The sequence below is a fragment of the Sesamum indicum genome, linkage group LG1 (assembly GCF_026168435.1).
Source record: "Sesamum indicum cultivar Baizhima isolate 11 linkage group LG1, ASM2616843v1, whole genome shotgun sequence".
Taxonomy (NCBI): Eukaryota; Viridiplantae; Streptophyta; class Magnoliopsida; order Lamiales; family Pedaliaceae; genus Sesamum; species Sesamum indicum.
This window is the reverse complement of record NC_142657.1, coordinates 19,693,466-19,712,053: the sequence shown is the minus strand read 5'-3', so window position 1 is coordinate 19,712,053 and position 18,588 is coordinate 19,693,466. Positions and strand designations below refer to the sequence as shown.

General features: G+C 37.8%; 2 protein-coding genes across 5 annotated transcripts; one reads left to right on the top strand and one right to left on the bottom strand.

The window, feature by feature from the left end:
• The first annotated feature begins 551 nt into the window (after positions 1 to 551).
• LOC105167194 (eukaryotic translation initiation factor 3 subunit B) lies at positions 552 to 4,835 on the top strand. The gene is made up of 11 exons (XM_011086820.3): positions 552 to 858; positions 945 to 1,182; positions 1,725 to 1,871; positions 2,067 to 2,195; positions 2,402 to 2,530; positions 2,608 to 2,691; positions 2,775 to 2,899; positions 3,049 to 3,247; positions 3,339 to 3,871; positions 4,040 to 4,148; positions 4,299 to 4,835. The coding sequence occupies exons 1-11, from the start codon at positions 737 to 739 to the stop codon at positions 4,629 to 4,631; spliced, it is 2,148 nt and encodes a 715-aa protein (XP_011085122.1). The 5' UTR covers positions 552 to 736; the 3' UTR covers positions 4,632 to 4,835.
• Positions 4,836 to 5,242: 407 nt separating this feature from the next.
• Positions 5,243 to 18,237, bottom strand: EMB2411 (DNA replication helicase). Of its 4 annotated transcripts, XM_011086830.3 has the most exons (34): positions 17,462 to 18,236; positions 16,368 to 16,535; positions 16,053 to 16,292; positions 15,906 to 15,968; positions 15,561 to 15,749; positions 15,422 to 15,475; positions 15,281 to 15,342; positions 14,545 to 14,677; positions 14,274 to 14,384; positions 14,084 to 14,180; positions 13,801 to 13,883; positions 13,502 to 13,567; positions 12,767 to 12,922; positions 12,595 to 12,650; positions 12,416 to 12,473; positions 12,223 to 12,333; positions 12,081 to 12,137; positions 11,075 to 11,209; positions 10,758 to 11,000; positions 9,894 to 9,968; positions 9,657 to 9,778; positions 9,418 to 9,490; positions 9,218 to 9,322; positions 8,901 to 9,068; positions 8,657 to 8,726; positions 8,425 to 8,576; positions 7,410 to 7,487; positions 7,234 to 7,326; positions 7,008 to 7,145; positions 6,655 to 6,694; positions 6,508 to 6,581; positions 6,253 to 6,387; positions 5,678 to 5,797; positions 5,243 to 5,487 (listed from the first exon to the last, which is right to left on the bottom strand). In XM_011086830.3, the coding sequence occupies exons 1-34, from the start codon at positions 18,143 to 18,145 to the stop codon at positions 5,329 to 5,331; spliced, it is 4,368 nt and encodes a 1,455-aa protein (XP_011085132.1). In that variant the 5' UTR covers positions 18,146 to 18,236; the 3' UTR covers positions 5,243 to 5,328. The 4 variants fall into 4 exon arrangements, 3 of the variants coding, with proteins under 3 accessions (XP_011085132.1, XP_088741765.1, XP_011085141.1); XM_088885639.1 differs by lacking the exon at positions 15,906 to 15,968; XR_848241.3 differs by lacking the exons at positions 5,243 to 5,487; positions 5,678 to 5,797; positions 6,253 to 6,387; positions 6,508 to 6,581; positions 6,655 to 6,694 and having other exon boundaries at positions 7,234 to 7,319; positions 17,462 to 18,237.
• Positions 18,238 to 18,588: the final 351 nt, after the last annotated feature.

The window sequence follows — 18,588 nt, the reverse complement described above, 5'->3', positions numbered from 1 at the left end:
CCACTTCCCTTATGCGTGTGTACTGTATTCTTTTGGAAGTACTATTACCTTCAATTTTTTTGCTTTTTTAGTTCAAAATGTAACCCTAATTACAACTATATATTTCCCATTTGTTTGTGTTAGTTCCTGAAAATTAGTGGATCAGGAGTAATGATTTTCTGAAAAGACGATCGATGAACATAAGCCTTTCATCTTGCAAGATGACAAACAAAAGAACAAAAAAGAATTACTACAAGTGCTCCACATATTCGATTTATTTATGATTAGAAATAAAAGGCGTTCTTATAAATCCACATGCCTAAGTTTAGATCAGCTACTTTCTAAAAGAAAAGCTAAAGCCCAAACAGAGAATGGCTTTGGTGTTGAAGATTAAAACAATATAATTGAATACGGATTATTAATATTAATTAATATATTAAATTAAGAGGACCGTAGCTGAAGCCCACTTAAATAGGGCCGAATATTAGCTGTTGATGGACTCTAACTTCAAAAAGGATACAAGCCCAGCCCAATTGCATCAGTAACAGAATCAAACGTCCTTGTCTCAGAATCAAAAACCCTAGGGGCCTGAGAAGAAGCATACGTTCCTATCTCACTCTCGCTCTAGCGCTCTCTTGCTGAAGGCTGAAGCGCACCCACTGTATCTGCGCATCTATCCCGCTGGCTCTCTCCAGTAAAGGCGTTTATAAGTATACATATAAACGCATCTGTACGTAGCTGCTATCAGCCACCAGCCATGGCGGACGTCATGTCAATGGAAGATATACACGCCACCGCTGCTCGCCTCAACGTCGACCTCTCCTCCCTCGATCTTGGTCCCATTCGCCTACCCCCAGCTGAGGACTTCGGCATCGTCAGGTGTGGTGTTGTAGAAATTTTTCTTATTGATTGCTGTTGCTCTTATTATTAATTGATGTGGTTTTTGCCGGAAAATTATGTTTAAGTGATGATGAGGATTTGAAAAAGGAGGAGTCATTGGAGTTCGAGGAGGGCTTTGGAAACATAATTGTGGTGGACAATTTGCCAGTGGTGCCCAAAGAGAAATTCGAGAAATTGGAAGGTGTGGTTCGGAAAATCTACAGTCAAATTGGGGTCATTAAGGAGGATGGACTGTGGATGCCTGTCGACCCCGAAACTCAGAAAACCTTAGGATATTGTTTCATTGAATATAACACTCCTCAGGTAACATGCGGATTTGGTTTCTTCATGCCGTCTTGTTTGTACTCTTTCTGCTGCATATACTTCATCTTTTTTCAACAAATGTTGAGTGTGGATATCTCTCTTGATCGTTTCTATCGTTTTTTTAATGGATTGAAAGATTGCGAGTACGTGCTTTATTTATTGTTGGTGGTTATAGATTTTTTATTTTGTTTTTTGCCCTAAATATATTTTTTGAAATTTCTTTGAACATCCATTTTAGTTCAATAATAGAGCAAATTGCTTAATGATGCTTATCTTCCTTGGCCCCTTGTATTCCCTGGGTCGTGTGGGATTAAAATTCTTTGATTTTCTTTCCTGTTTTCTTGTTCGGTTCGGTAGGATGAATGCCTTAGTGTCAAAGTTATCAGTATCATTGAAGAAAGAGAACCAGTAGAATGAATGAACTACATGATGTCGTTGGAGATACAACCTAGGCCTTTGTAGATGCTAATCTAAAATATCTCACTATGATTATTTAATTTCTTTTTGTTTATCAGGAATTTGAACTCATTTTTGGTTTGTAGGAAGCTGAATTAGCTAAGGAGAAGACCAATGGATACAAGTTAGACAGATCCCACATATTTGCTGTTAACATGTTTGATGACATTGAGAAGTTTATGAAAGTCCCAGAGGAGTGGGCACCACCAGAAACCAAGCCTTACACTCCAGGGGTTTGGCTCTCTCTCGCTCTCCCCCCCCCCCCCCCCCCCTCTATCACACACACAGGCACATGCGTGCACGGACAATAACACACCCCTGCATACATGGTTATAAGAAATCCAGGGAAAAGCAAAAGGAGAGCATATCTCATCTTTCTTAACAATTTCTTTCTCATCTTTTATCTGAGTGTTCTCAATTTCTTACAGGAGAATCTGCAAAAATGGCTTACTGATGAGAAAGCCAGAGATCAGTTTGTGATTCGTGCTGGCACGGACACTGAGGTCTTGTGGAATGATGCAAGACAGTCAAAGCCTGAGCTTGTTTACAAAAGATCTGTGAGTGAAATTCACTTCTTTATGTTCCCTTCTTGCTTGCATGCAAGCATGAGTGTTTTGCCTTCATTGGTAAATTATCAGAGGACAACAGTATTTATCACCATGTGGATTAATATTTAATAACAAAATTCATGAGTCCTTATGTTTGCTTTGGGTACTCATCTTTTAGTCCCTTGCCATTCATGTAAGATGTCCTTTCGATGCAGTACTGGACGGAGAGTTTTGTGCAGTGGTCGCCATTGGGGACCTACTTGGCCACAGTACATAGACAGGGTGCTGCAGTTTGGGGTGGTGCAACCACTTTTAACCGCCTGATGCGATATGCTCATCCGCAGGTTGTTTGCTGCATCTAGTGCTCTGTAGAGCTTTTGTTTCTGCTAAAGACTTTAGCATTAATAGTTTAGATTTGCAGGTAAAACTGATCGATTTTTCCCCTGGTGAGAGATTTTTGGTGACTTACAGCAGCCATGAGCCAAGCAATCCTCGTGATACCCATGTAAAAGTTCCTTTTTCTTCCTTTGTATTGTTGCTTTACATTACTACTTTTGTTGGTGTGTCTGAAATGCATTTTCTTCACAGAGGGTAGTGATAAACATTTTCGATGTGAGAACTGGAAAAGTTATGAGAGACTTCAAAGGGAGTGCAGATGAATTTGCCACTGGAGGAACTGGAGGTGTTAGTGGTGTTTCTTGGCCTGTTTTCAGGTGATTTGGGATTGAACTTGATGTTCCAGTTCCCCTTGCTGGTCTTTTCTTTCACATACACTCACTCACTTATGGAAAGATTGAAATCTTTTCCATCTTAGGATCGTATTATCATGCTGTCTAATGGACTAAAGTTGTTCTATTTCCAGATGGGGTGGTGGAAAAGATGACAAATACTTTGCCAGAATAGGGAAAAATGTCATCTCTGTTTATGAAACTGAAACCTTTACTCTTATCGACAAGAAGTCTATAAAGGTTGAAAATGTTGTCGACTTCAGTTGGTCACCTACTGATCCCATTCTTGCACTCTTCGTTCCTGAACTGGGTGGAGGAAACCAGCCTGCAAGGGTGGGCCCATAATCTTCCTTTTGACATATTCCATGTTCCCCCCCTGTGGTGATAGTTTTTCCATATCTTATTTTCTGTTTTTAATTACTAGGTGAGCCTTGTGCAAATCCCGAGCAAAGAAGAGTTGAGGCAAAAGAACCTCTTTAGTGTTAGTGATTGTAAAATGTACTGGCAAAGTAATGGGGATTATCTTGCTGTTAAAGTCGATCGCTACACAAAAACCAAGAAGAGCACATATACTGGCTTTGAGCTTTTCAGGATCAAGGAACGGGACATTCCCATTGAGGTTCTGGAGCTTGAAAATAAGAATGACAAGATTATTGCATTTGCTTGGGAGCCAAAAGGCCACAGGTTTGCAGTTATCCATGGTGATAACCCAAGGCCTGATGTGAGTTTCTACTCGATGCGCAGTGGTACCAACATTGGCCGGGTTTCAAAGCTCACTACTCTCAAGGGCAAGCAAGCAAATGCTCTTTACTGGTCACCAGCTGGGCGCTTTATTATATTGGCTGGGTTAAAAGGTTTTAATGGACAGTTGGAGTTCTACAATGTTGATGAGCTTGAGACCATGGCACAAGCTGAGCATTTCATGGCAACAGATGTTGAGTGGGATCCTACAGGAAGGTAATAGTTCTAACTGGAATTTTTTCTTTAGCATATGACATGGAGGGGACTAAACCTGTTTCAGGTAGACTTGATTATTTTCAGTATTAGTTGTTTAAATGAATTGATTTGCTAATATAGCACTTGCTCTATAACTTGTTTCGTTATACCTTTATATTTTCTCCATAGGTATGTTGTGACAGCAGTTACATCGGTTCATGAGATGGAAAATGGGTTCAATGTATGGTCCTTTAACGGCAAACTTCTATACAGAATACCCAGGGATCACTTTTTTCAAGTAAGTTCTTTCCTTTCTCATGAATTAATTACTAGTGCAGCTGGGTATTTCTGTATGCACCTCTGCTCCATGAATGAGATGCCAAGTGCATGTGTTACTGAAGATATGTGCATACATTCTCATTGTCATATTATGACTGGTTAATTGCAGTTCTTGTGGCGCCCAAGGCCCCCATCTTTCTTGAGTCCTGAGAAGGAAGAAGAGATTGCTAAGAACTTGAAGAAATACAGCAAGAAGTATGAAGCAGAGGATCAAGATGTTTCTTTGCTGCTAAGCGAGCAGGATCGTGAGAAGAGAAGGATGTTGAAGGAAGAGTGGGATAGGTGGGTCAGTGAATGGAAGCGATTGCATGAAGAAGAGAAATTGGAGAGGCAGAAGCTGCGTGATGGGGAAGCTAGTGATGACGAAGAGGAATATGAAGCCAAAGAAGTCGAAATTGAAGAGTTATTGGATGTATCAGAAGAAGTTATTTCCTTTGACTAAGTTGAAGACAATTTCTTGCTTCAAACCACTTACGATAGTTAAGGGCGTGCGCATCTGGCCAGTGTCAGGAACTTCCTCTGTGGCTTAGACCAGTTTTTTAAATGTGTTGTTTGGTGTCACCAAGATTAAACATTGTACTTTTTTTTCACCACAGAATTTTGTTTTCGGCTTTTTGCAAGTTACGTAGTATTGAAATTTGTTTTAGCGACTGCCTGGGATGTTCTAGCATTCAGTTGAAGCACCTAAGTACTGCTGATATTCGCAATTATTACAATTTATTAATTGCCAGTGTAGCATTATTGCCAATATCCCGCAACAGAAAAAACCTTAGTTATTATTACTAATTTCGTTGTTTGGTTCTGGTTCGCTCAATTGCCATGCATGTATATAACAGTTAGGAGCGCTAGATTTGGTTTTAGATCTCAGTCCTGATCTAGAAAACTGCCATTGATAAGCCTGTGTAAGTTGGGTACAAGTTTGTTAATTTGTTTCGCCTATCAACAAGAGTATTGGGATGATTTGCCTAATGTCCATTTGAATTTTGTTTTTATTTAATGTTTCTTATAATTCTGTATACTTGGACCTATTAGGTACATGAAGTTGCAGCTGCATTAGTAAAAGGGAATTTATTACTACATTAATGTTTTTACAAAATTGGAAGATACACCGACTACATAAAAATTGGGCAGTAAAATGCTCATCTTAAGTTGGAGCATCTCCTCAGCTCAAGTTTGTAATTGATATCTTTCTTGGAGACAACCAATATGCCAGAAAGCTCTTCTACCTTCTCGATGAGAAGCTTCAGCAATGGCACTCTTGAAAGAGTTCCGCAAGACCCCACCATGATCAACTTTTTCTGTTAAACATCAAGAGGGGAATATCACCATGTAACGGATCTACTCGTGTTTGATAAAGAAACTTCCATACTTCTATGATCACAAAACAAACTGTAACTTCCTATTCTGTCAGAAATTCTACACAATTCAAAATGGATAAAGCTAGTCACATGACAATGGCATTCTTCAGAGAACATGATAGCAACTGACCTTGGCGCGTGTGAGGGCAACGTTAATTCTGTGCCAATCTCCGAGCAATGAAGATGTGTTATTCCTTGGATTTTCACTTGACCTCACAAAGGAAACTAATATGCAGTCTTTATCCCTTCCCTGTTGAAAACATAGGTAAAATAAAAATGTAGCTTTTACGATTTCCCATGTCCGACACTTCATTCATAGTTAAAGCCATTTTCTGTTAGCTCAACAAGCACATGTAACTCACATTTTCCCAGATTTTGTAGATATTAAGTTAGATAAAGGAAGCAAATGAGATTTTTCACTCGATACAGAATTCAGTCGCTGTAGGCGATCTCAAAACAGAACAAGTGACACTGATGTACAAAGTCATACAAGCACACAATGCTCCGAGCATAAAGCACAGTCAACATCATGACAGCCATGATCCAGTTATCCAGGTGTTAACAAAGCAAATTTTTAGCACTTAGCAGGAGGTTTGGCATAAAACTCTTCTACCAAAGCAAATGCCAACAGCAAACTAATTTATTTTAAGAAACCAATTGGGAAAGAGAAGGTTGGCAAATTGATAGCATAAGGCCAAGTATAACCTGATATTTGTCTATAGTATGTATCTCCACAGGTTCAGAGACAGCTCCTCGGATAAGATTAGCCTGAGAATTATATGGTGTAATGATGCCAACATCTTGTCTTTCAATGCCTCTAAGTACCAGAGCTTTAGTGACCTATCAAGAAAAGGGAATACACAGAAAACAGATTAGGTTCAGACTTATACTGATACAAGTTTTAAAATTATGAAGGCTTTAAACATGTCTAGTTAAAAGAGAAAGAAATGGCATCTTCACCTCTGCAATAATATGTGCCTCAATAGGATTGTTTAAAGCTTTACGATCATTAGTCTCATATGCAGGCAACAAATCTACAAGAGCACAGTAGCACATTATTCAAACACAAATAACTTTTACGTCCAATACAAAGAGGAGAATGCGCACCTGTGTTGATAAATATCACAGGTTTGTTTGGGTTCAGAACCTGCTTAAAAGAAACCACCTTAGGTTATTTGATAATGCCATTTAGAAAAAATATATATAAAAAAAAAAACACTTTAGATGATAAATTATACAGCTTAGGATGGATGGGAAAGGTAGCGACTCAGTTCCTGTAATGAGGTTGTCAGAGTGATAATTGAAATTTAAACAAAATCATAGGTAACATAAGTCGATAGTAAGAACCCAATAAAGCAGTACTGAAGATCTTTAAAATTTGACATGTGGTTCAAGGACAAGGTTCTATGCTCCTCATCTATATTTATTAATACATTGACAAGAGAATATTTTGTCAAGACCTCCATCAGCCATGCAGGTGCAGATGTTGAAGATCTGTACTTGAGTTTTGCATTCTCTATTTCAGTAGAACCACAGCGCAACCTATTTCCATATATCAAAGCATTTGAGAGTTCCATTATGGCTGCGCACATTCGGTACTGCATATTTTCCACAATGCGTTTTGAGTTTCTCAATAAGCAAAGAGAAGCATGTCAATTCTTACTGAGGATTCAGGTACCACTGTACCTGGCAATGTAGAGCTGCAATTGCCTGTGGATGTGCTTCTGAGAGCCTGCAAAAAAGGCTCGCACTCATTCCATTCTCCTTAGCCTCTGGACTCTAATATGAGATTTGCAATTCAGATATCAGGTAGGCCAGATCTCTCAGCAGAAAGTGGGAGCATTATAGAGAAAGAAATGCACCTGGACAAGTGGAGGTAATTGATAATGATCCCCGACGAGAACAAATTTTGATGCAAACATTAATGGTCCCAAACAGACCTGATTGAGAAATGCGACAACACCAAGTTCAATATATCTTATTAAATGAACACAATATCTATAAACTTATAGATGATAGTAGCAGCAACAGATTGAGCTAGAACTAAAACATAGCAAAGGAAATGCATTTATATCATGCCCTAAACAAGTCTTGTAGTTTACCACAAGATGTTACTTGCATTTGCAACAACCGGAAGGAAATATGTGGTTAAAACCCCACAAATTTAAGAATTGGCACTTGTTTAGTGCCAAGTGTAATGACTTCAGGATTTCGTATCTTTCATCAGCTCAGAAGTTTATAAAATTTTGACAGCCTAACAAATTGGAAGTACAAAGGAAGTATCTTGCTTTAATGCTCAATTATGGACTTCTCTGAACCACAGGACACATTATTTAGCGATCACTTAGTTCGGACATGTCCACTATTAACAACCTTACCAATCAAATACGTGAAAACTCTCAAAGACATATAGATCAGACAATTGACCTTTTGTGCAAAAAGAAGAGAGACAAAGGCTAAACTAAAAACAGGATGGTCAGACAGAACCTATATCATTTTATCACTCCTAAACAGTGAATCTTACAGCTAGGTAATTGGGTGTTAAGCTATTACTAAAACTATGACTAATCGGTTGAATACGAATTTCTTCCATTTTAGACAAATTGGACGCTTCCAGATTTGCTATTCCATCAGTCAACTTTTCAGCATGCAGAGCAAGCACCAGCGTCTCTAACTGTCATATTCTTCAATTGATATGTGGTTCCAGAAATCCTATTCTTTTAAGTTTAACTTTCATCAAACTAAGTACAGAACTGTCAACAAAAAGGATTTAATGTACCTAATTAGAGCTCCAACAAATGCTTCTCAGAGAAATTAGAAAATAAGCAACAAATATTCAAGCACACTACACTTATTAATGATCAGCAAACTTCTTACTGGTAGTGTTATTTGTCCTGCTTCATCCATGATGCATATGTCAAATCTCTTATTAGTAAGCAATGGACTAGTAATTCCCAAGCAAGTTACGGCAACAACATTGATCTTATCCAGCTTTTCCTTAATATCTTGCGTGCTATCCATATCCGTTACTGTCACAACCAAGTTTGAAGATGAAATTAGAATTATTCAGCTAGTTAGTGAAACAAAACTTAACATAAAACCATCCAACCTGATAAGCAATTTTCTTGAATATCCTCATGCACAGCCTCATATCTGCCGATTCTTATAAAATCTATGCCCTGTGGAATTTCTCAAATAGTCATGCAACAGAACTCTAAAGAAGATGCAACTAAAAACAAAAGCAACAAAGGACAAAGTTATTATCTAACAGAACTCTCAATGTGAAGAATTGCGAATGCTGTATATTGGAAAACCATGACGGTAAAATAGGTAAAGTGAGGATAAATTATGACCTGGGTTTTCAGTTTGAGTAGTAAATTGTCAACAGCTGAGTTTGTGTAGGATGTAAGCAAAATGGATGCACCTCTCATCAATAATGCCTTCACAGCATGTACCATGGTGGATGTTTTGCCCGTCCCAGGCATTCCAAGAATAAGAGCATAGTCCTTTGCGGTTAGTATCTGAAAAATTATGTCAGTAACAAGAAAACCAGTAAGATTCTTGTTTCTTTTTCATGGAGTAGCAACTTCAGATCTCCTCAAAGGAAGAGGAAAATTGTTCTTGGATGGAGCTAGACAGCAGAGAACCCAAATTAGAAATAGATTCTGACCTTTAGAATCGCTCTTCTCTGATCATCATTCAAACTTTTTTCAGCCCAGATGTACGAAATAGCAGGATCTTGACTAAATATGCAGCCGCTGTCAAATCTAGGCATCTGCAACCAATGCAAAATTTAAATAAATTATACTTATTGTGTGATTATGAAAGAGAACTCATCTGAGGGTGTATTTAAAAGTTAGAAAAGTTCACCTCAAGATCAACAACCATCTTCCTCAAATGAGAACTATATTCATTTTGCAGAAACAGCTGAATAAGATTATACCTGATAAAGGTAGGGAGGTCAATTACATCTTTTTTTCCAGTTCTTCTTCCTTTTGCTTTTCCTTTCTTTTCTTTTTTTTTTTTTTTGGGGGGGGTGGGGGGGTATGTGTGTGTGTGTGTCTTGTAAAGAATCATGAGAAAAAAGTAAACGGAAGAATTTTGCTGACCTCATGATTGCAAATGATGCCATGACTTCATCTTTGTCAATCCGCCATGATTGCTGATGGAGATGTTCTGGCATTGAACCAGGACCATGCCCTGGAAGCCTTAACCGCTTTCCGAAAGATACCTAAAAGATCAAAGTAACCATTGGTTTTGGTATATTTTTCCTCAGGAAGCAGGTATAAAATCAAGCTGATATATATCTTGCACTGACATATTAAGTACCACACTGTAGTACTTACAGACACATGTGAGTCACCAATATCCACAATGACCCCATTAGCAACTCGTAGATTACCAGGTTCTTTGCTTAGTATCTGTGATAATAAAATAGAAAAGATTCTATACAGTCAATATTAGCATAATGTGGTAGATACATGATACATCATACAAGATGTAGAATTTCCATTATTGATGAACTGACAGCATCTGCAACCCAGAAATGCTAATTATCAAAAGTACACTCTCTGCAGAAGCGTGAAGCCCAACTAATTAACGAAATTACAGTAACTGCAAGAAGATCAAGTGGTGTAAAAGGATCCTGCTAAGACCACACCAAATAGAGAGAGAGAGAAAGAGAGAGTGACTGAGTGAGGGAGAGGGAGGGAGGGAGATAAAATATAGAAGAATCACTGTTTCCAGGGCAATTATGTAATATCATAAAATCATTCATGACATACATATTGTTATCAGTTCATAAACTTCAGAAGCAGCTGAGATATATATACACACACGCGCGCGTGCTTTGGTTGGACTAAGAAAATGAAGTATCCAGGTTGTGCATGTATCAATCATGAAACACAACTTTCTGCAGATGAAAATGAAAATCCGTGTTGTATGAAAGAACTTTGGCTGTTACGAAAACCCCAGTAACATACTCAATTTTTTTTAAATAAATTCAAAATAATTGTGTTGAAACGGTAAAAATATCCTCGGAGTTGCCTGAAGAATATTGTGAGCAATAGAACTCAACTTAAAGTAAATAAATAATCCCACATAAAAAGCTAAAGCCTCCAATTGACTGCACAAGTATGACTGCCATCAGCTTAGGAAAATGCAGAGAGATAATCAATTGAAAAGCAAAAAGGAAATAGACATTAACATACCACATAGTCCCCATTCCTGAACATATACTCTGAGAAAGAGGAAGAACTCAAAGAATCTCCATTTGGTTTATCTGTATCAAGCAAAGGAAGTTCTTGATGCACGAAGCGGTAAACAAATCGGTTGCCCCTGCAAATTTTTTTCTGGGATAATTTATCTGAAGCATCGAGAATCAGAGATGACAGGCAAACGGGGTTATGGTCATTCTTTGAATTCTGTGAGCACCAGCTTTCTTTCTTCGCAACCTAAATGGTGAAATTGTCATATTATGTATTGTCTTCAAACACCAAGTATAATTGCATGCAGCCAATGAAACTACCTCCAAGTGTTTAGCCTCCAGATCGATCAATCTCTCCCATTTCTTGAGAAAAACAGTGTGTGTGGTTGTCAAATGGGAAACAAGTGAGTCATACACATCACCCAGTCCACTTCCTTCCTTATTTCCGCCATACGTCTTCACAATTAACAAGATAAAATTTCGTGAGATACATGAAGCAATCAAGAATAACTCATATAGAGTATAAAAATGATGTATGGTAAATGAGTCAAAGCTTAAGTAGTATATCATTTATGCTTCAAGCAGCTCAATTTTTTTAATTACATATTCTGGATGTCAAATACACATCATCAGTCTGCTTGCCCATGAGATTGTGCCTGGGCCAAGGTCCAAGCTAAGAGAATCTACACATTTAGATAGCAGGCAATACTGCATAAATTAAATTATCTCAAAGTCTAACTTCCATAATAAAGAAATGTTTATTTGTACTGTTAAAGAACAAATATGTAAGTACCTTGCTATTTGCATCAATTTGTCAGTCCTGTTAAAATATTGTATGGATCATTCCCTGATACAGTTTCAGAAAATATTGACTTCCAGCTGTTCTAATGACAAAGTGCAATTAGAATTTCTACAGGAATTCTTCGAGAATAACTTGAATGCTTTCATTCCAAATGTACTCATACCAAGAGGGATGAGCTCTGTACAATTCTCCTGTTTTATAGGTAACTAGCTGCTTCTATATTAAGAGCCTGCCTATCTAATGTACTTTATGAATAAATAAGATTGGTGTACTTACTAAAATGGAATAAGTGAGAAGGGAAAGAGCCAGTCATGGTATTTAGGTCTAATTTAGTAAACTTAATTAAAGCATAAAAGACATGGAACAATACACCAGACTTAGTAGATACGGGTTACGATTTGAAGGTGTCCCCTTTTATCAGTACAAACCTAGAACAATAACACATTAAGATTTCAGATAAAAAAAATAGTTGTGTCTCTACATCTTTTTGATATGGAGAGTCTACACCAGAATAGGATAACAGACCTTGTGGTAAATAGTACAAACACTGAGGTGGCGACAACTTTTGCACATATTTGGACTCTGCATAAAACGGATTCGTTAATAAATTGATTCCGATCTGATAATTTCATTCAGAAATCAAAAGAATAACCAAAGCTAAATATACTTGTAACATAGGTGGCAATTGCTGAGTAGTTGATGCCTTAAGGAGATCATTTGCAAGGTCATTACGGCGCATGATAAGCCCAATTAAGTCCGATCTTCTTACAGCAATTCCCTTCACAACTCATTCATGTCAAAGATATACAAAATTATGGAGTCACTGGAGAGTTCCAGAATACCAGATATGGTGACTATACCTGTGTTTGGTCTGTTTGAAGATAATACAGAAGACCATATTTAATATTCATCGTGTACCTGAAGAGAGGATAATGCAGACAACATGATTACATAATTAAAGGTGTAAGCAATAAAGCAGAACAAACAGTGTTAGTAATGGAAAATATAGAGCGCAAGAACAACTTGCAGAATGACACACCGCTCGGACATCAGGAGAGTATATAACATAACTTGTGCACTATGCTCCATAGCAGTCTGAAACAGAAAAGAACGCATTAAAACAAAATCAGGAGCCAGAAAAAAGTCCAATTAGGGAATATCCAAATGTCATGTTGCTGTTTCAGAAATATGGGATGGACAAAATGACTTGCCTGTCCACTCGTTCCCTTCCCAGTCTTGAACTCTAGAGGCATAATCATTTCTCCCGCTTCTGCAGAGCTTGTATTAGTTCTTACTCGCACAGAAGCATCAATCATCCCTTTCAGTCCATACTTTGGAGCCCAAGCCATTTCTTCGATGTCGATTACCTGTATTACTTAAGAGCACATTTAATCAAGCATGTAACCGTGGAGAACTACAAGTTTCTAACAAACCCTAAAAAACGTCTCATTCGGAGAGAGATTGAGTGGATGTTCAGAGTGAACTAATTATTAAAAAGTGAACACCATGTCCATGTATTTTGTTTGAAATACCAAACGATCTCATATTTCAATGCTGATCTTTTATGCAAACAAATTTGACATAGAGAGCGTATCATATAACACATGAAACACACACCAGTGATCAAGGAGACTCAGGTTCATTCCACATTATTTTAACTTAGAATAAGTGCTTCATGTAGTTAATACATATATTTGACATAATATAATGGTTGCATATTATACTTGGAGACCGATGTTTCACTTTGTAAAGCTTTACAAAGTACAAGTACATGTTCATGTTTTATGAAAAGGATGTGTCGATGCCTAATTTATTGGCAGATAAAACTTATATGTAATGTTTTTCAGAAATTCATAAAGACATTATGAAAATAAGTCGAAGTAGTTGAGAATCAAAGTGTCGAATCCTTTAACGACTTAAAATGTGGTTTAGATAGAAAGTGTTACCTCAGAAATTTTGATCTCCTTCAGTCCTTCTTCACAATTAAAATCAATGCTTGGACCTTTAAAACCCTTAAAAGTGAAACATTGAATGACGTCAAAGGTTGTGATTCACATAGAATACAGATGCTTGTCTGATTTAAAATTAAGCAACCTTGCTAATCAATCTAACACGAGCCGATGAAACACATGCAGGCTAAATTTGAAAGGAAAGAATGTCATTCCATATATAGCAACATGTTCATATTGCCAATTCATAGGACCATATAAAATTGTTGACTTTACCACCATCAAAATTCATCTACCTGAGAATCTCGGAAGGAGGATATCCAATTCAATATTTTTGGGATCGCCTCAGTCAAAGTCTTCCAAATATCTTTTTCATTAGCTGCAATAACCCCAGTAGATGGAGTTAGTATCTAGAAACAAGCTAAAAAATGGTTTTAATGATAACTAAACAATAAGATACTAGGAAAAAGTATAAGAAAATGAAAGCATGGTGTTAGATGTTCACTCCAAAGATGAATCTGGCAGGAGGGCAAGTGTCAAAAGGAAATTACACAAAGAGACAATACTTAAACTCTCCACCTCCACATGCATAAATGCTATCTAGACTTTTCTGAAGAACAGTTCTGGCATATTCCTCCAAGAATTCTTTTGTAGGGAATTCACTGATTAGGCCAGCCTGGAAAAATAAAATTATGGTTGCTCAACAAAAACACACCCATAGCCTCTAGAATAATCCAAAGAATGTTTTGCAATTATCATGTCTGAGAACCTGAAATATCTGATGCAATAAGGTGCCCATCAATGCTGCAGCTGAATGCTCACTATGTTTCAACCTCTCATCTAGGATGGTGCGCCTTGGGCAGCTGAAACTAGCAGAAACCTATAGTGGACCAATTATAAAAACAGTCAGAAAAATTTGAGACAAGTGAGAGCAGGAGTCCTTAAAGGCAGCACCATCAATAATGCCCTTAAATTACAGTATGTATGCACACAAGTAGAGCAGAAAACTTAGTGGTCAACGAATCGCTGATTGGTAATACCCGAGTACCAGACACCAGAATATCTGGGTGGACGATGAGAAAATTTTCCTCATGATTCACATCACATTTCCCACTGGCATCAAATTCACCAATCACATGAACTGTATCTCCTGGAGCAACAACAGTAAAGTACCTGGTAAGGTAGAAAATAAAAAGGAAACAAAAGGATGAGAAAAATTACATCAATTGTTACTCTCATATATTAAGTTGGAATAATACAACCTCATACATAAGGCAATGAAACTAAAGGCAAAAATATAACCAAAAAACATATATAGAACAGAGAATAGCACCAATACACACAGAAGCACATGAATAAAACTAAGCTAAACTGGAAGATCCAAGATAATAACGATCTTATATTGTACTAAAATTTTATAAATATGAGAAAAACAATCTCAACTAAGTGCTTACAAGTTTCAAATCCAGTTATTCCGAATTTAACTGATGTTGCAAAATCTAGAAATTTTGTGCAGTTAGCTGAAATGCAAGTATAAGAAATTGAAGTTATCTAGCTTTCACCATTGAGTATGAATATGCAGATAGAGGCAGCCCAAAGTGACAAAACCATGATAGTAGCATAAGGCTGTATATAGTAGCAACAGTGTGCACGTCATAGACAAATGTAATAGAGTAAGTATCAGTCACAACCCTCTATAACCAATTCATCATGAGGTAATCCTAAATCCAAGCATCATGGAATCAAGTCTTGCTAAATCAACCTCGAGTTACTCACCATTCATCCCACAATTGCAAGGCCCGTTCATCACCAGTTTGTTCATTCAATAAGCGCAGCACCTGTGACAGAATAGCCAAGTAACATAAAAAATTTAATAGCTGTATTACAATATACAGGTCATCCAAAGATTACGCATACCTTGCAGCATGACTGAGGACCTGATGATTCAGTAGGTCCAAGCTTTTCCGAAACCTGTAGCACAGATGTGTAGCAGAATTGCATAAATGATTGTTCTTTTCATGCAAAAGGAACTGATAAAGGAAGTACAGGTGCATACCTCCAACACAAGAAAACTGAACCTAGAGTCTTCAATACATGCTTTTTCTTCTGAATTGGTTGTCAAGCAGTTTACAACATGATCAGCTGTGGGGCGTCTTTCAGCATCTAATAATTCTTTATTGTCTTTACATATAGAATGTTCACCGGAGATTACATCTTCTACTTGATCTAATAGTTCGATTAAAGCCTGTGATGAAATAAAATATTTTGAATTAAAGTATATTCTAATGTTTAATTCTGAACAGACGAATAGGTTCAAAAGATAGTCCATGATACTTCTCAGACAACAGTGTCAAGACTGCTTTGAAAATAAATGAAGACTAGATGTGCAAGAACCAGTAACCTTTTTGTGTTGTCTTGAACCCAGTTGATCAGGGACTCCATTAGAATGCACATGATCAAGCGCCTAAATCTCACTTATCGTCAAGAAAAGAGAAAACAAAAATATCTTGGAGTCAACATCTATGCATGAAATTCAAATTGAAATTACCTTGTCATGGCAACAAGACAGAGACGGCGGGGTACTGAATGGGCTTTGAGTATTTGGCACTTCAAACTTATCATTGCTTTTTATATTTCTGTGGTTTCCATGACCATTTAAATCATGAATCGAGTTAACCTTTCTCGAGGCCACCCCATCAGAGCATATCAAAGACTTATTTTCTGCTTTCATTGGAGGCGAAGCAAGCCATCTTTCAAGCTTTCCCGACATGCCAGCAGAAGTTTGCACCTATCATTAGGAAAGATTTATTAGTTTCTATTAAAAGAATGCAAAGGAGGCAAAATAAACTAAAACCTAGAATACCTTCTGCTGTAAACATTGCTGAAAATCCATCGAGTTAATCCTTGTAGAATCTGCCAGTACCCTCATCCTCCCTGGTAAATGCTTAGACATTGCGTGAAGCCTCTCATTTACTGGAGAAATTTTCCATGTCACCTCCTCAATTACATCATCTTGGCTCTGCTTGATTAACTAGGAAAAGATAAAAGAAAGTAAACACAAGTGATAATATGATAAATAGAGTCAATCAAATTCTACCAACCTAACATCAGCCAAATATTTGTCACCTAACTGTCAAACTTACTTTTGACTTTGCAATTTAACAAAGCAAGTTCCAATTTTCATGAAGCCTTTTCTTTTTTCTTTTATGAAAATGCAAGAATGGGCAACTGGTATGGCAACACCCTCCTTGGGTATGATCATAGAAATATCCCACCACTATGAGATGTTCTTCAATCTGAACCACAGCTACTGTCCCACTGGAGCCCGTTATACACAACTTCACCAAGAAACAAGCAAGGGGTCTACTACCATAATAGATTTGGATTTTGAATAAATTCAATCACATAACCAATTATGTGAAAAGACACAACCCATTTCACTTGAGCGATAGAACAATGGTTGATTTTCATGAAGCTTGCAATATTACACATCCACAAAACATGTGTTACATTAATGGGAGGGGCAGGAGAAAAAAATGAAGGGAAAACAACTTTCATTCACTGATATAAGAAAGAAAAGGAATCTTGCCAAATTTAACAAATAGTTACTTATGGGTCTAAATTCTGGAGCGGGATATACAGAAACCTTTCAGCAAAACCTCCCTATTTCCTATGATCTAAGTACCCAATAAATTCCCAAAATTCCTTAAGATACGAAGTTTCCACCTCTCTCAATATTCTTCACGGAAATATAAGGAGGAAACAGCAAAAAAACCTGTTCCGTGCACACAGAAACACACACTCTTCCAGTCACCAACTAGTGAAGGTCCATCCATATCAGAGTTGTATAGCTCCTTATCAAGTAATAAAAAGCCATAGAGAAGTTGAAAAAATCGAAATGAGAAAAGTGAAAAATTTAAAACCCAGAAGCCAGATACAGAGGGTAATTATGATTACCATTCCAGGTGAGAACTTGAAGCGCTTAACAGAGGACTTGGAAGCCTCCGGTGATACCTCCAGTTGATTCTCTTCATTGTCAATCACCACAGGCAATACATTCTCTACTGGAGTATCCTGAGAAGGACTAGACGCCTCAACTTCCCGGAAATTCCCCCCCTTTTTGACATTTTTTAAATCCATAACCCTAACATTAAAAGCATTCCCAGGATTTCCGCAACCCATATCAACACAACCCGGGACAAGCACATCACCTCTGCACTCAGCATTTCGGGAAACACCACTATGCGCATCAATTTTAGTCAAATTCACTGCATTAACTCCAGGAGTTACACCCCTCAAATATTTTCCCATTGACTCAATCTTCATTAAATTGGACATGCCCCCTGTTTTCTCAGCTCCCACTTCCGCATGATCCAAATCACTCCCCAGCTTCGGACTCATAATGGGCTTAGGGGCAATCTGAGGGTTTTGGTTGGTAGCAGCGGCATGTCTTAAAATGGGGTTTGGCGGACGATCGTCATCTCTCTTTGAGCTGTTTTGAGAGAGGGTTTTCTGGGTCTGCGAGTGGCGCTCGAAGAAGTGTTGGATCCCAAATTTGGAGGGCTGAGATGGCTGCAGCGGCTCGTGATTGTGATGGCTTGATTTCTTGCCTCCCGAGCTCGTCCTCTTCCTCGGAGCCATCAACCGCAACTCCCCACTGGGGTTAATTTTGCCTAGGTTATTGGAATTCCCTCGATTAGATTGGATGCGAGGATGAATAATGATGAGGATTTAGCACTTTTTGGTTATGCATTTCCCGCCAAAAGTCAGTGTCGGGTTTAGTTTATGGAGGGAGAGGTAGGACGCCGTTGGATTAGAATCGATGGCTGGGATTTAATAACTAATCTGTTGGGCTTGGGTTTTTAGTTAGAGGGTCTATCGTTTATGGGTAGTTCCATGGGCCTCGTTCTTGGTTGGATCAGAATCAAGCCCAACAACCACTTTGAGCCCAAAGGATGTTACATTTCTTACTTCACATGTCAAACTTATGTTTCGAGTGCAAATTCAATTTTTTTTTTTTTTTTTTGATCATTTGACTCAATTTATCAATAATCACTTTTATGACTAAGTTTTATGGAAATCAT

Bases quoted from the DNA above. Each gene is read 5' to 3' on its own strand.
- LOC105167194 (XM_011086820.3), top strand. From the start codon at position 737: ATGGCGGACGTCATGTCAATGGAAGATATACACGCCACCGCTGCTCGC. The intron at 2,196-2,401 runs GTGAGTGAAATT...CTTTCGATGCAG, and splicing joins AGCTTGTTTACAAAAGATCT to TACTGGACGGAGAGTTTTGT. The intron at 3,872-4,039 runs GTAATAGTTCTA...TTTTCTCCATAG, and splicing joins GAGTGGGATCCTACAGGAAG to GTATGTTGTGACAGCAGTTA.
- EMB2411 (XM_011086830.3), bottom strand. From the start codon at position 18,145: ATGGCTCCGAGGAAGAGGACGAGCTCGGGAGGCAAGAAATCAAGCCAT. The intron at 15,343-15,421 runs GTATGCGTAATC...ATTCTGTCACAG, and splicing joins GTCCTCAGTCATGCTGCAAG to GTGCTGCGCTTATTGAATGA. The intron at 9,491-9,656 runs GTCAGCAAAATT...TACCTTTATCAG, and splicing joins GCATCATTTGCAATCATGAG to GTATAATCTTATTCAGCTGT.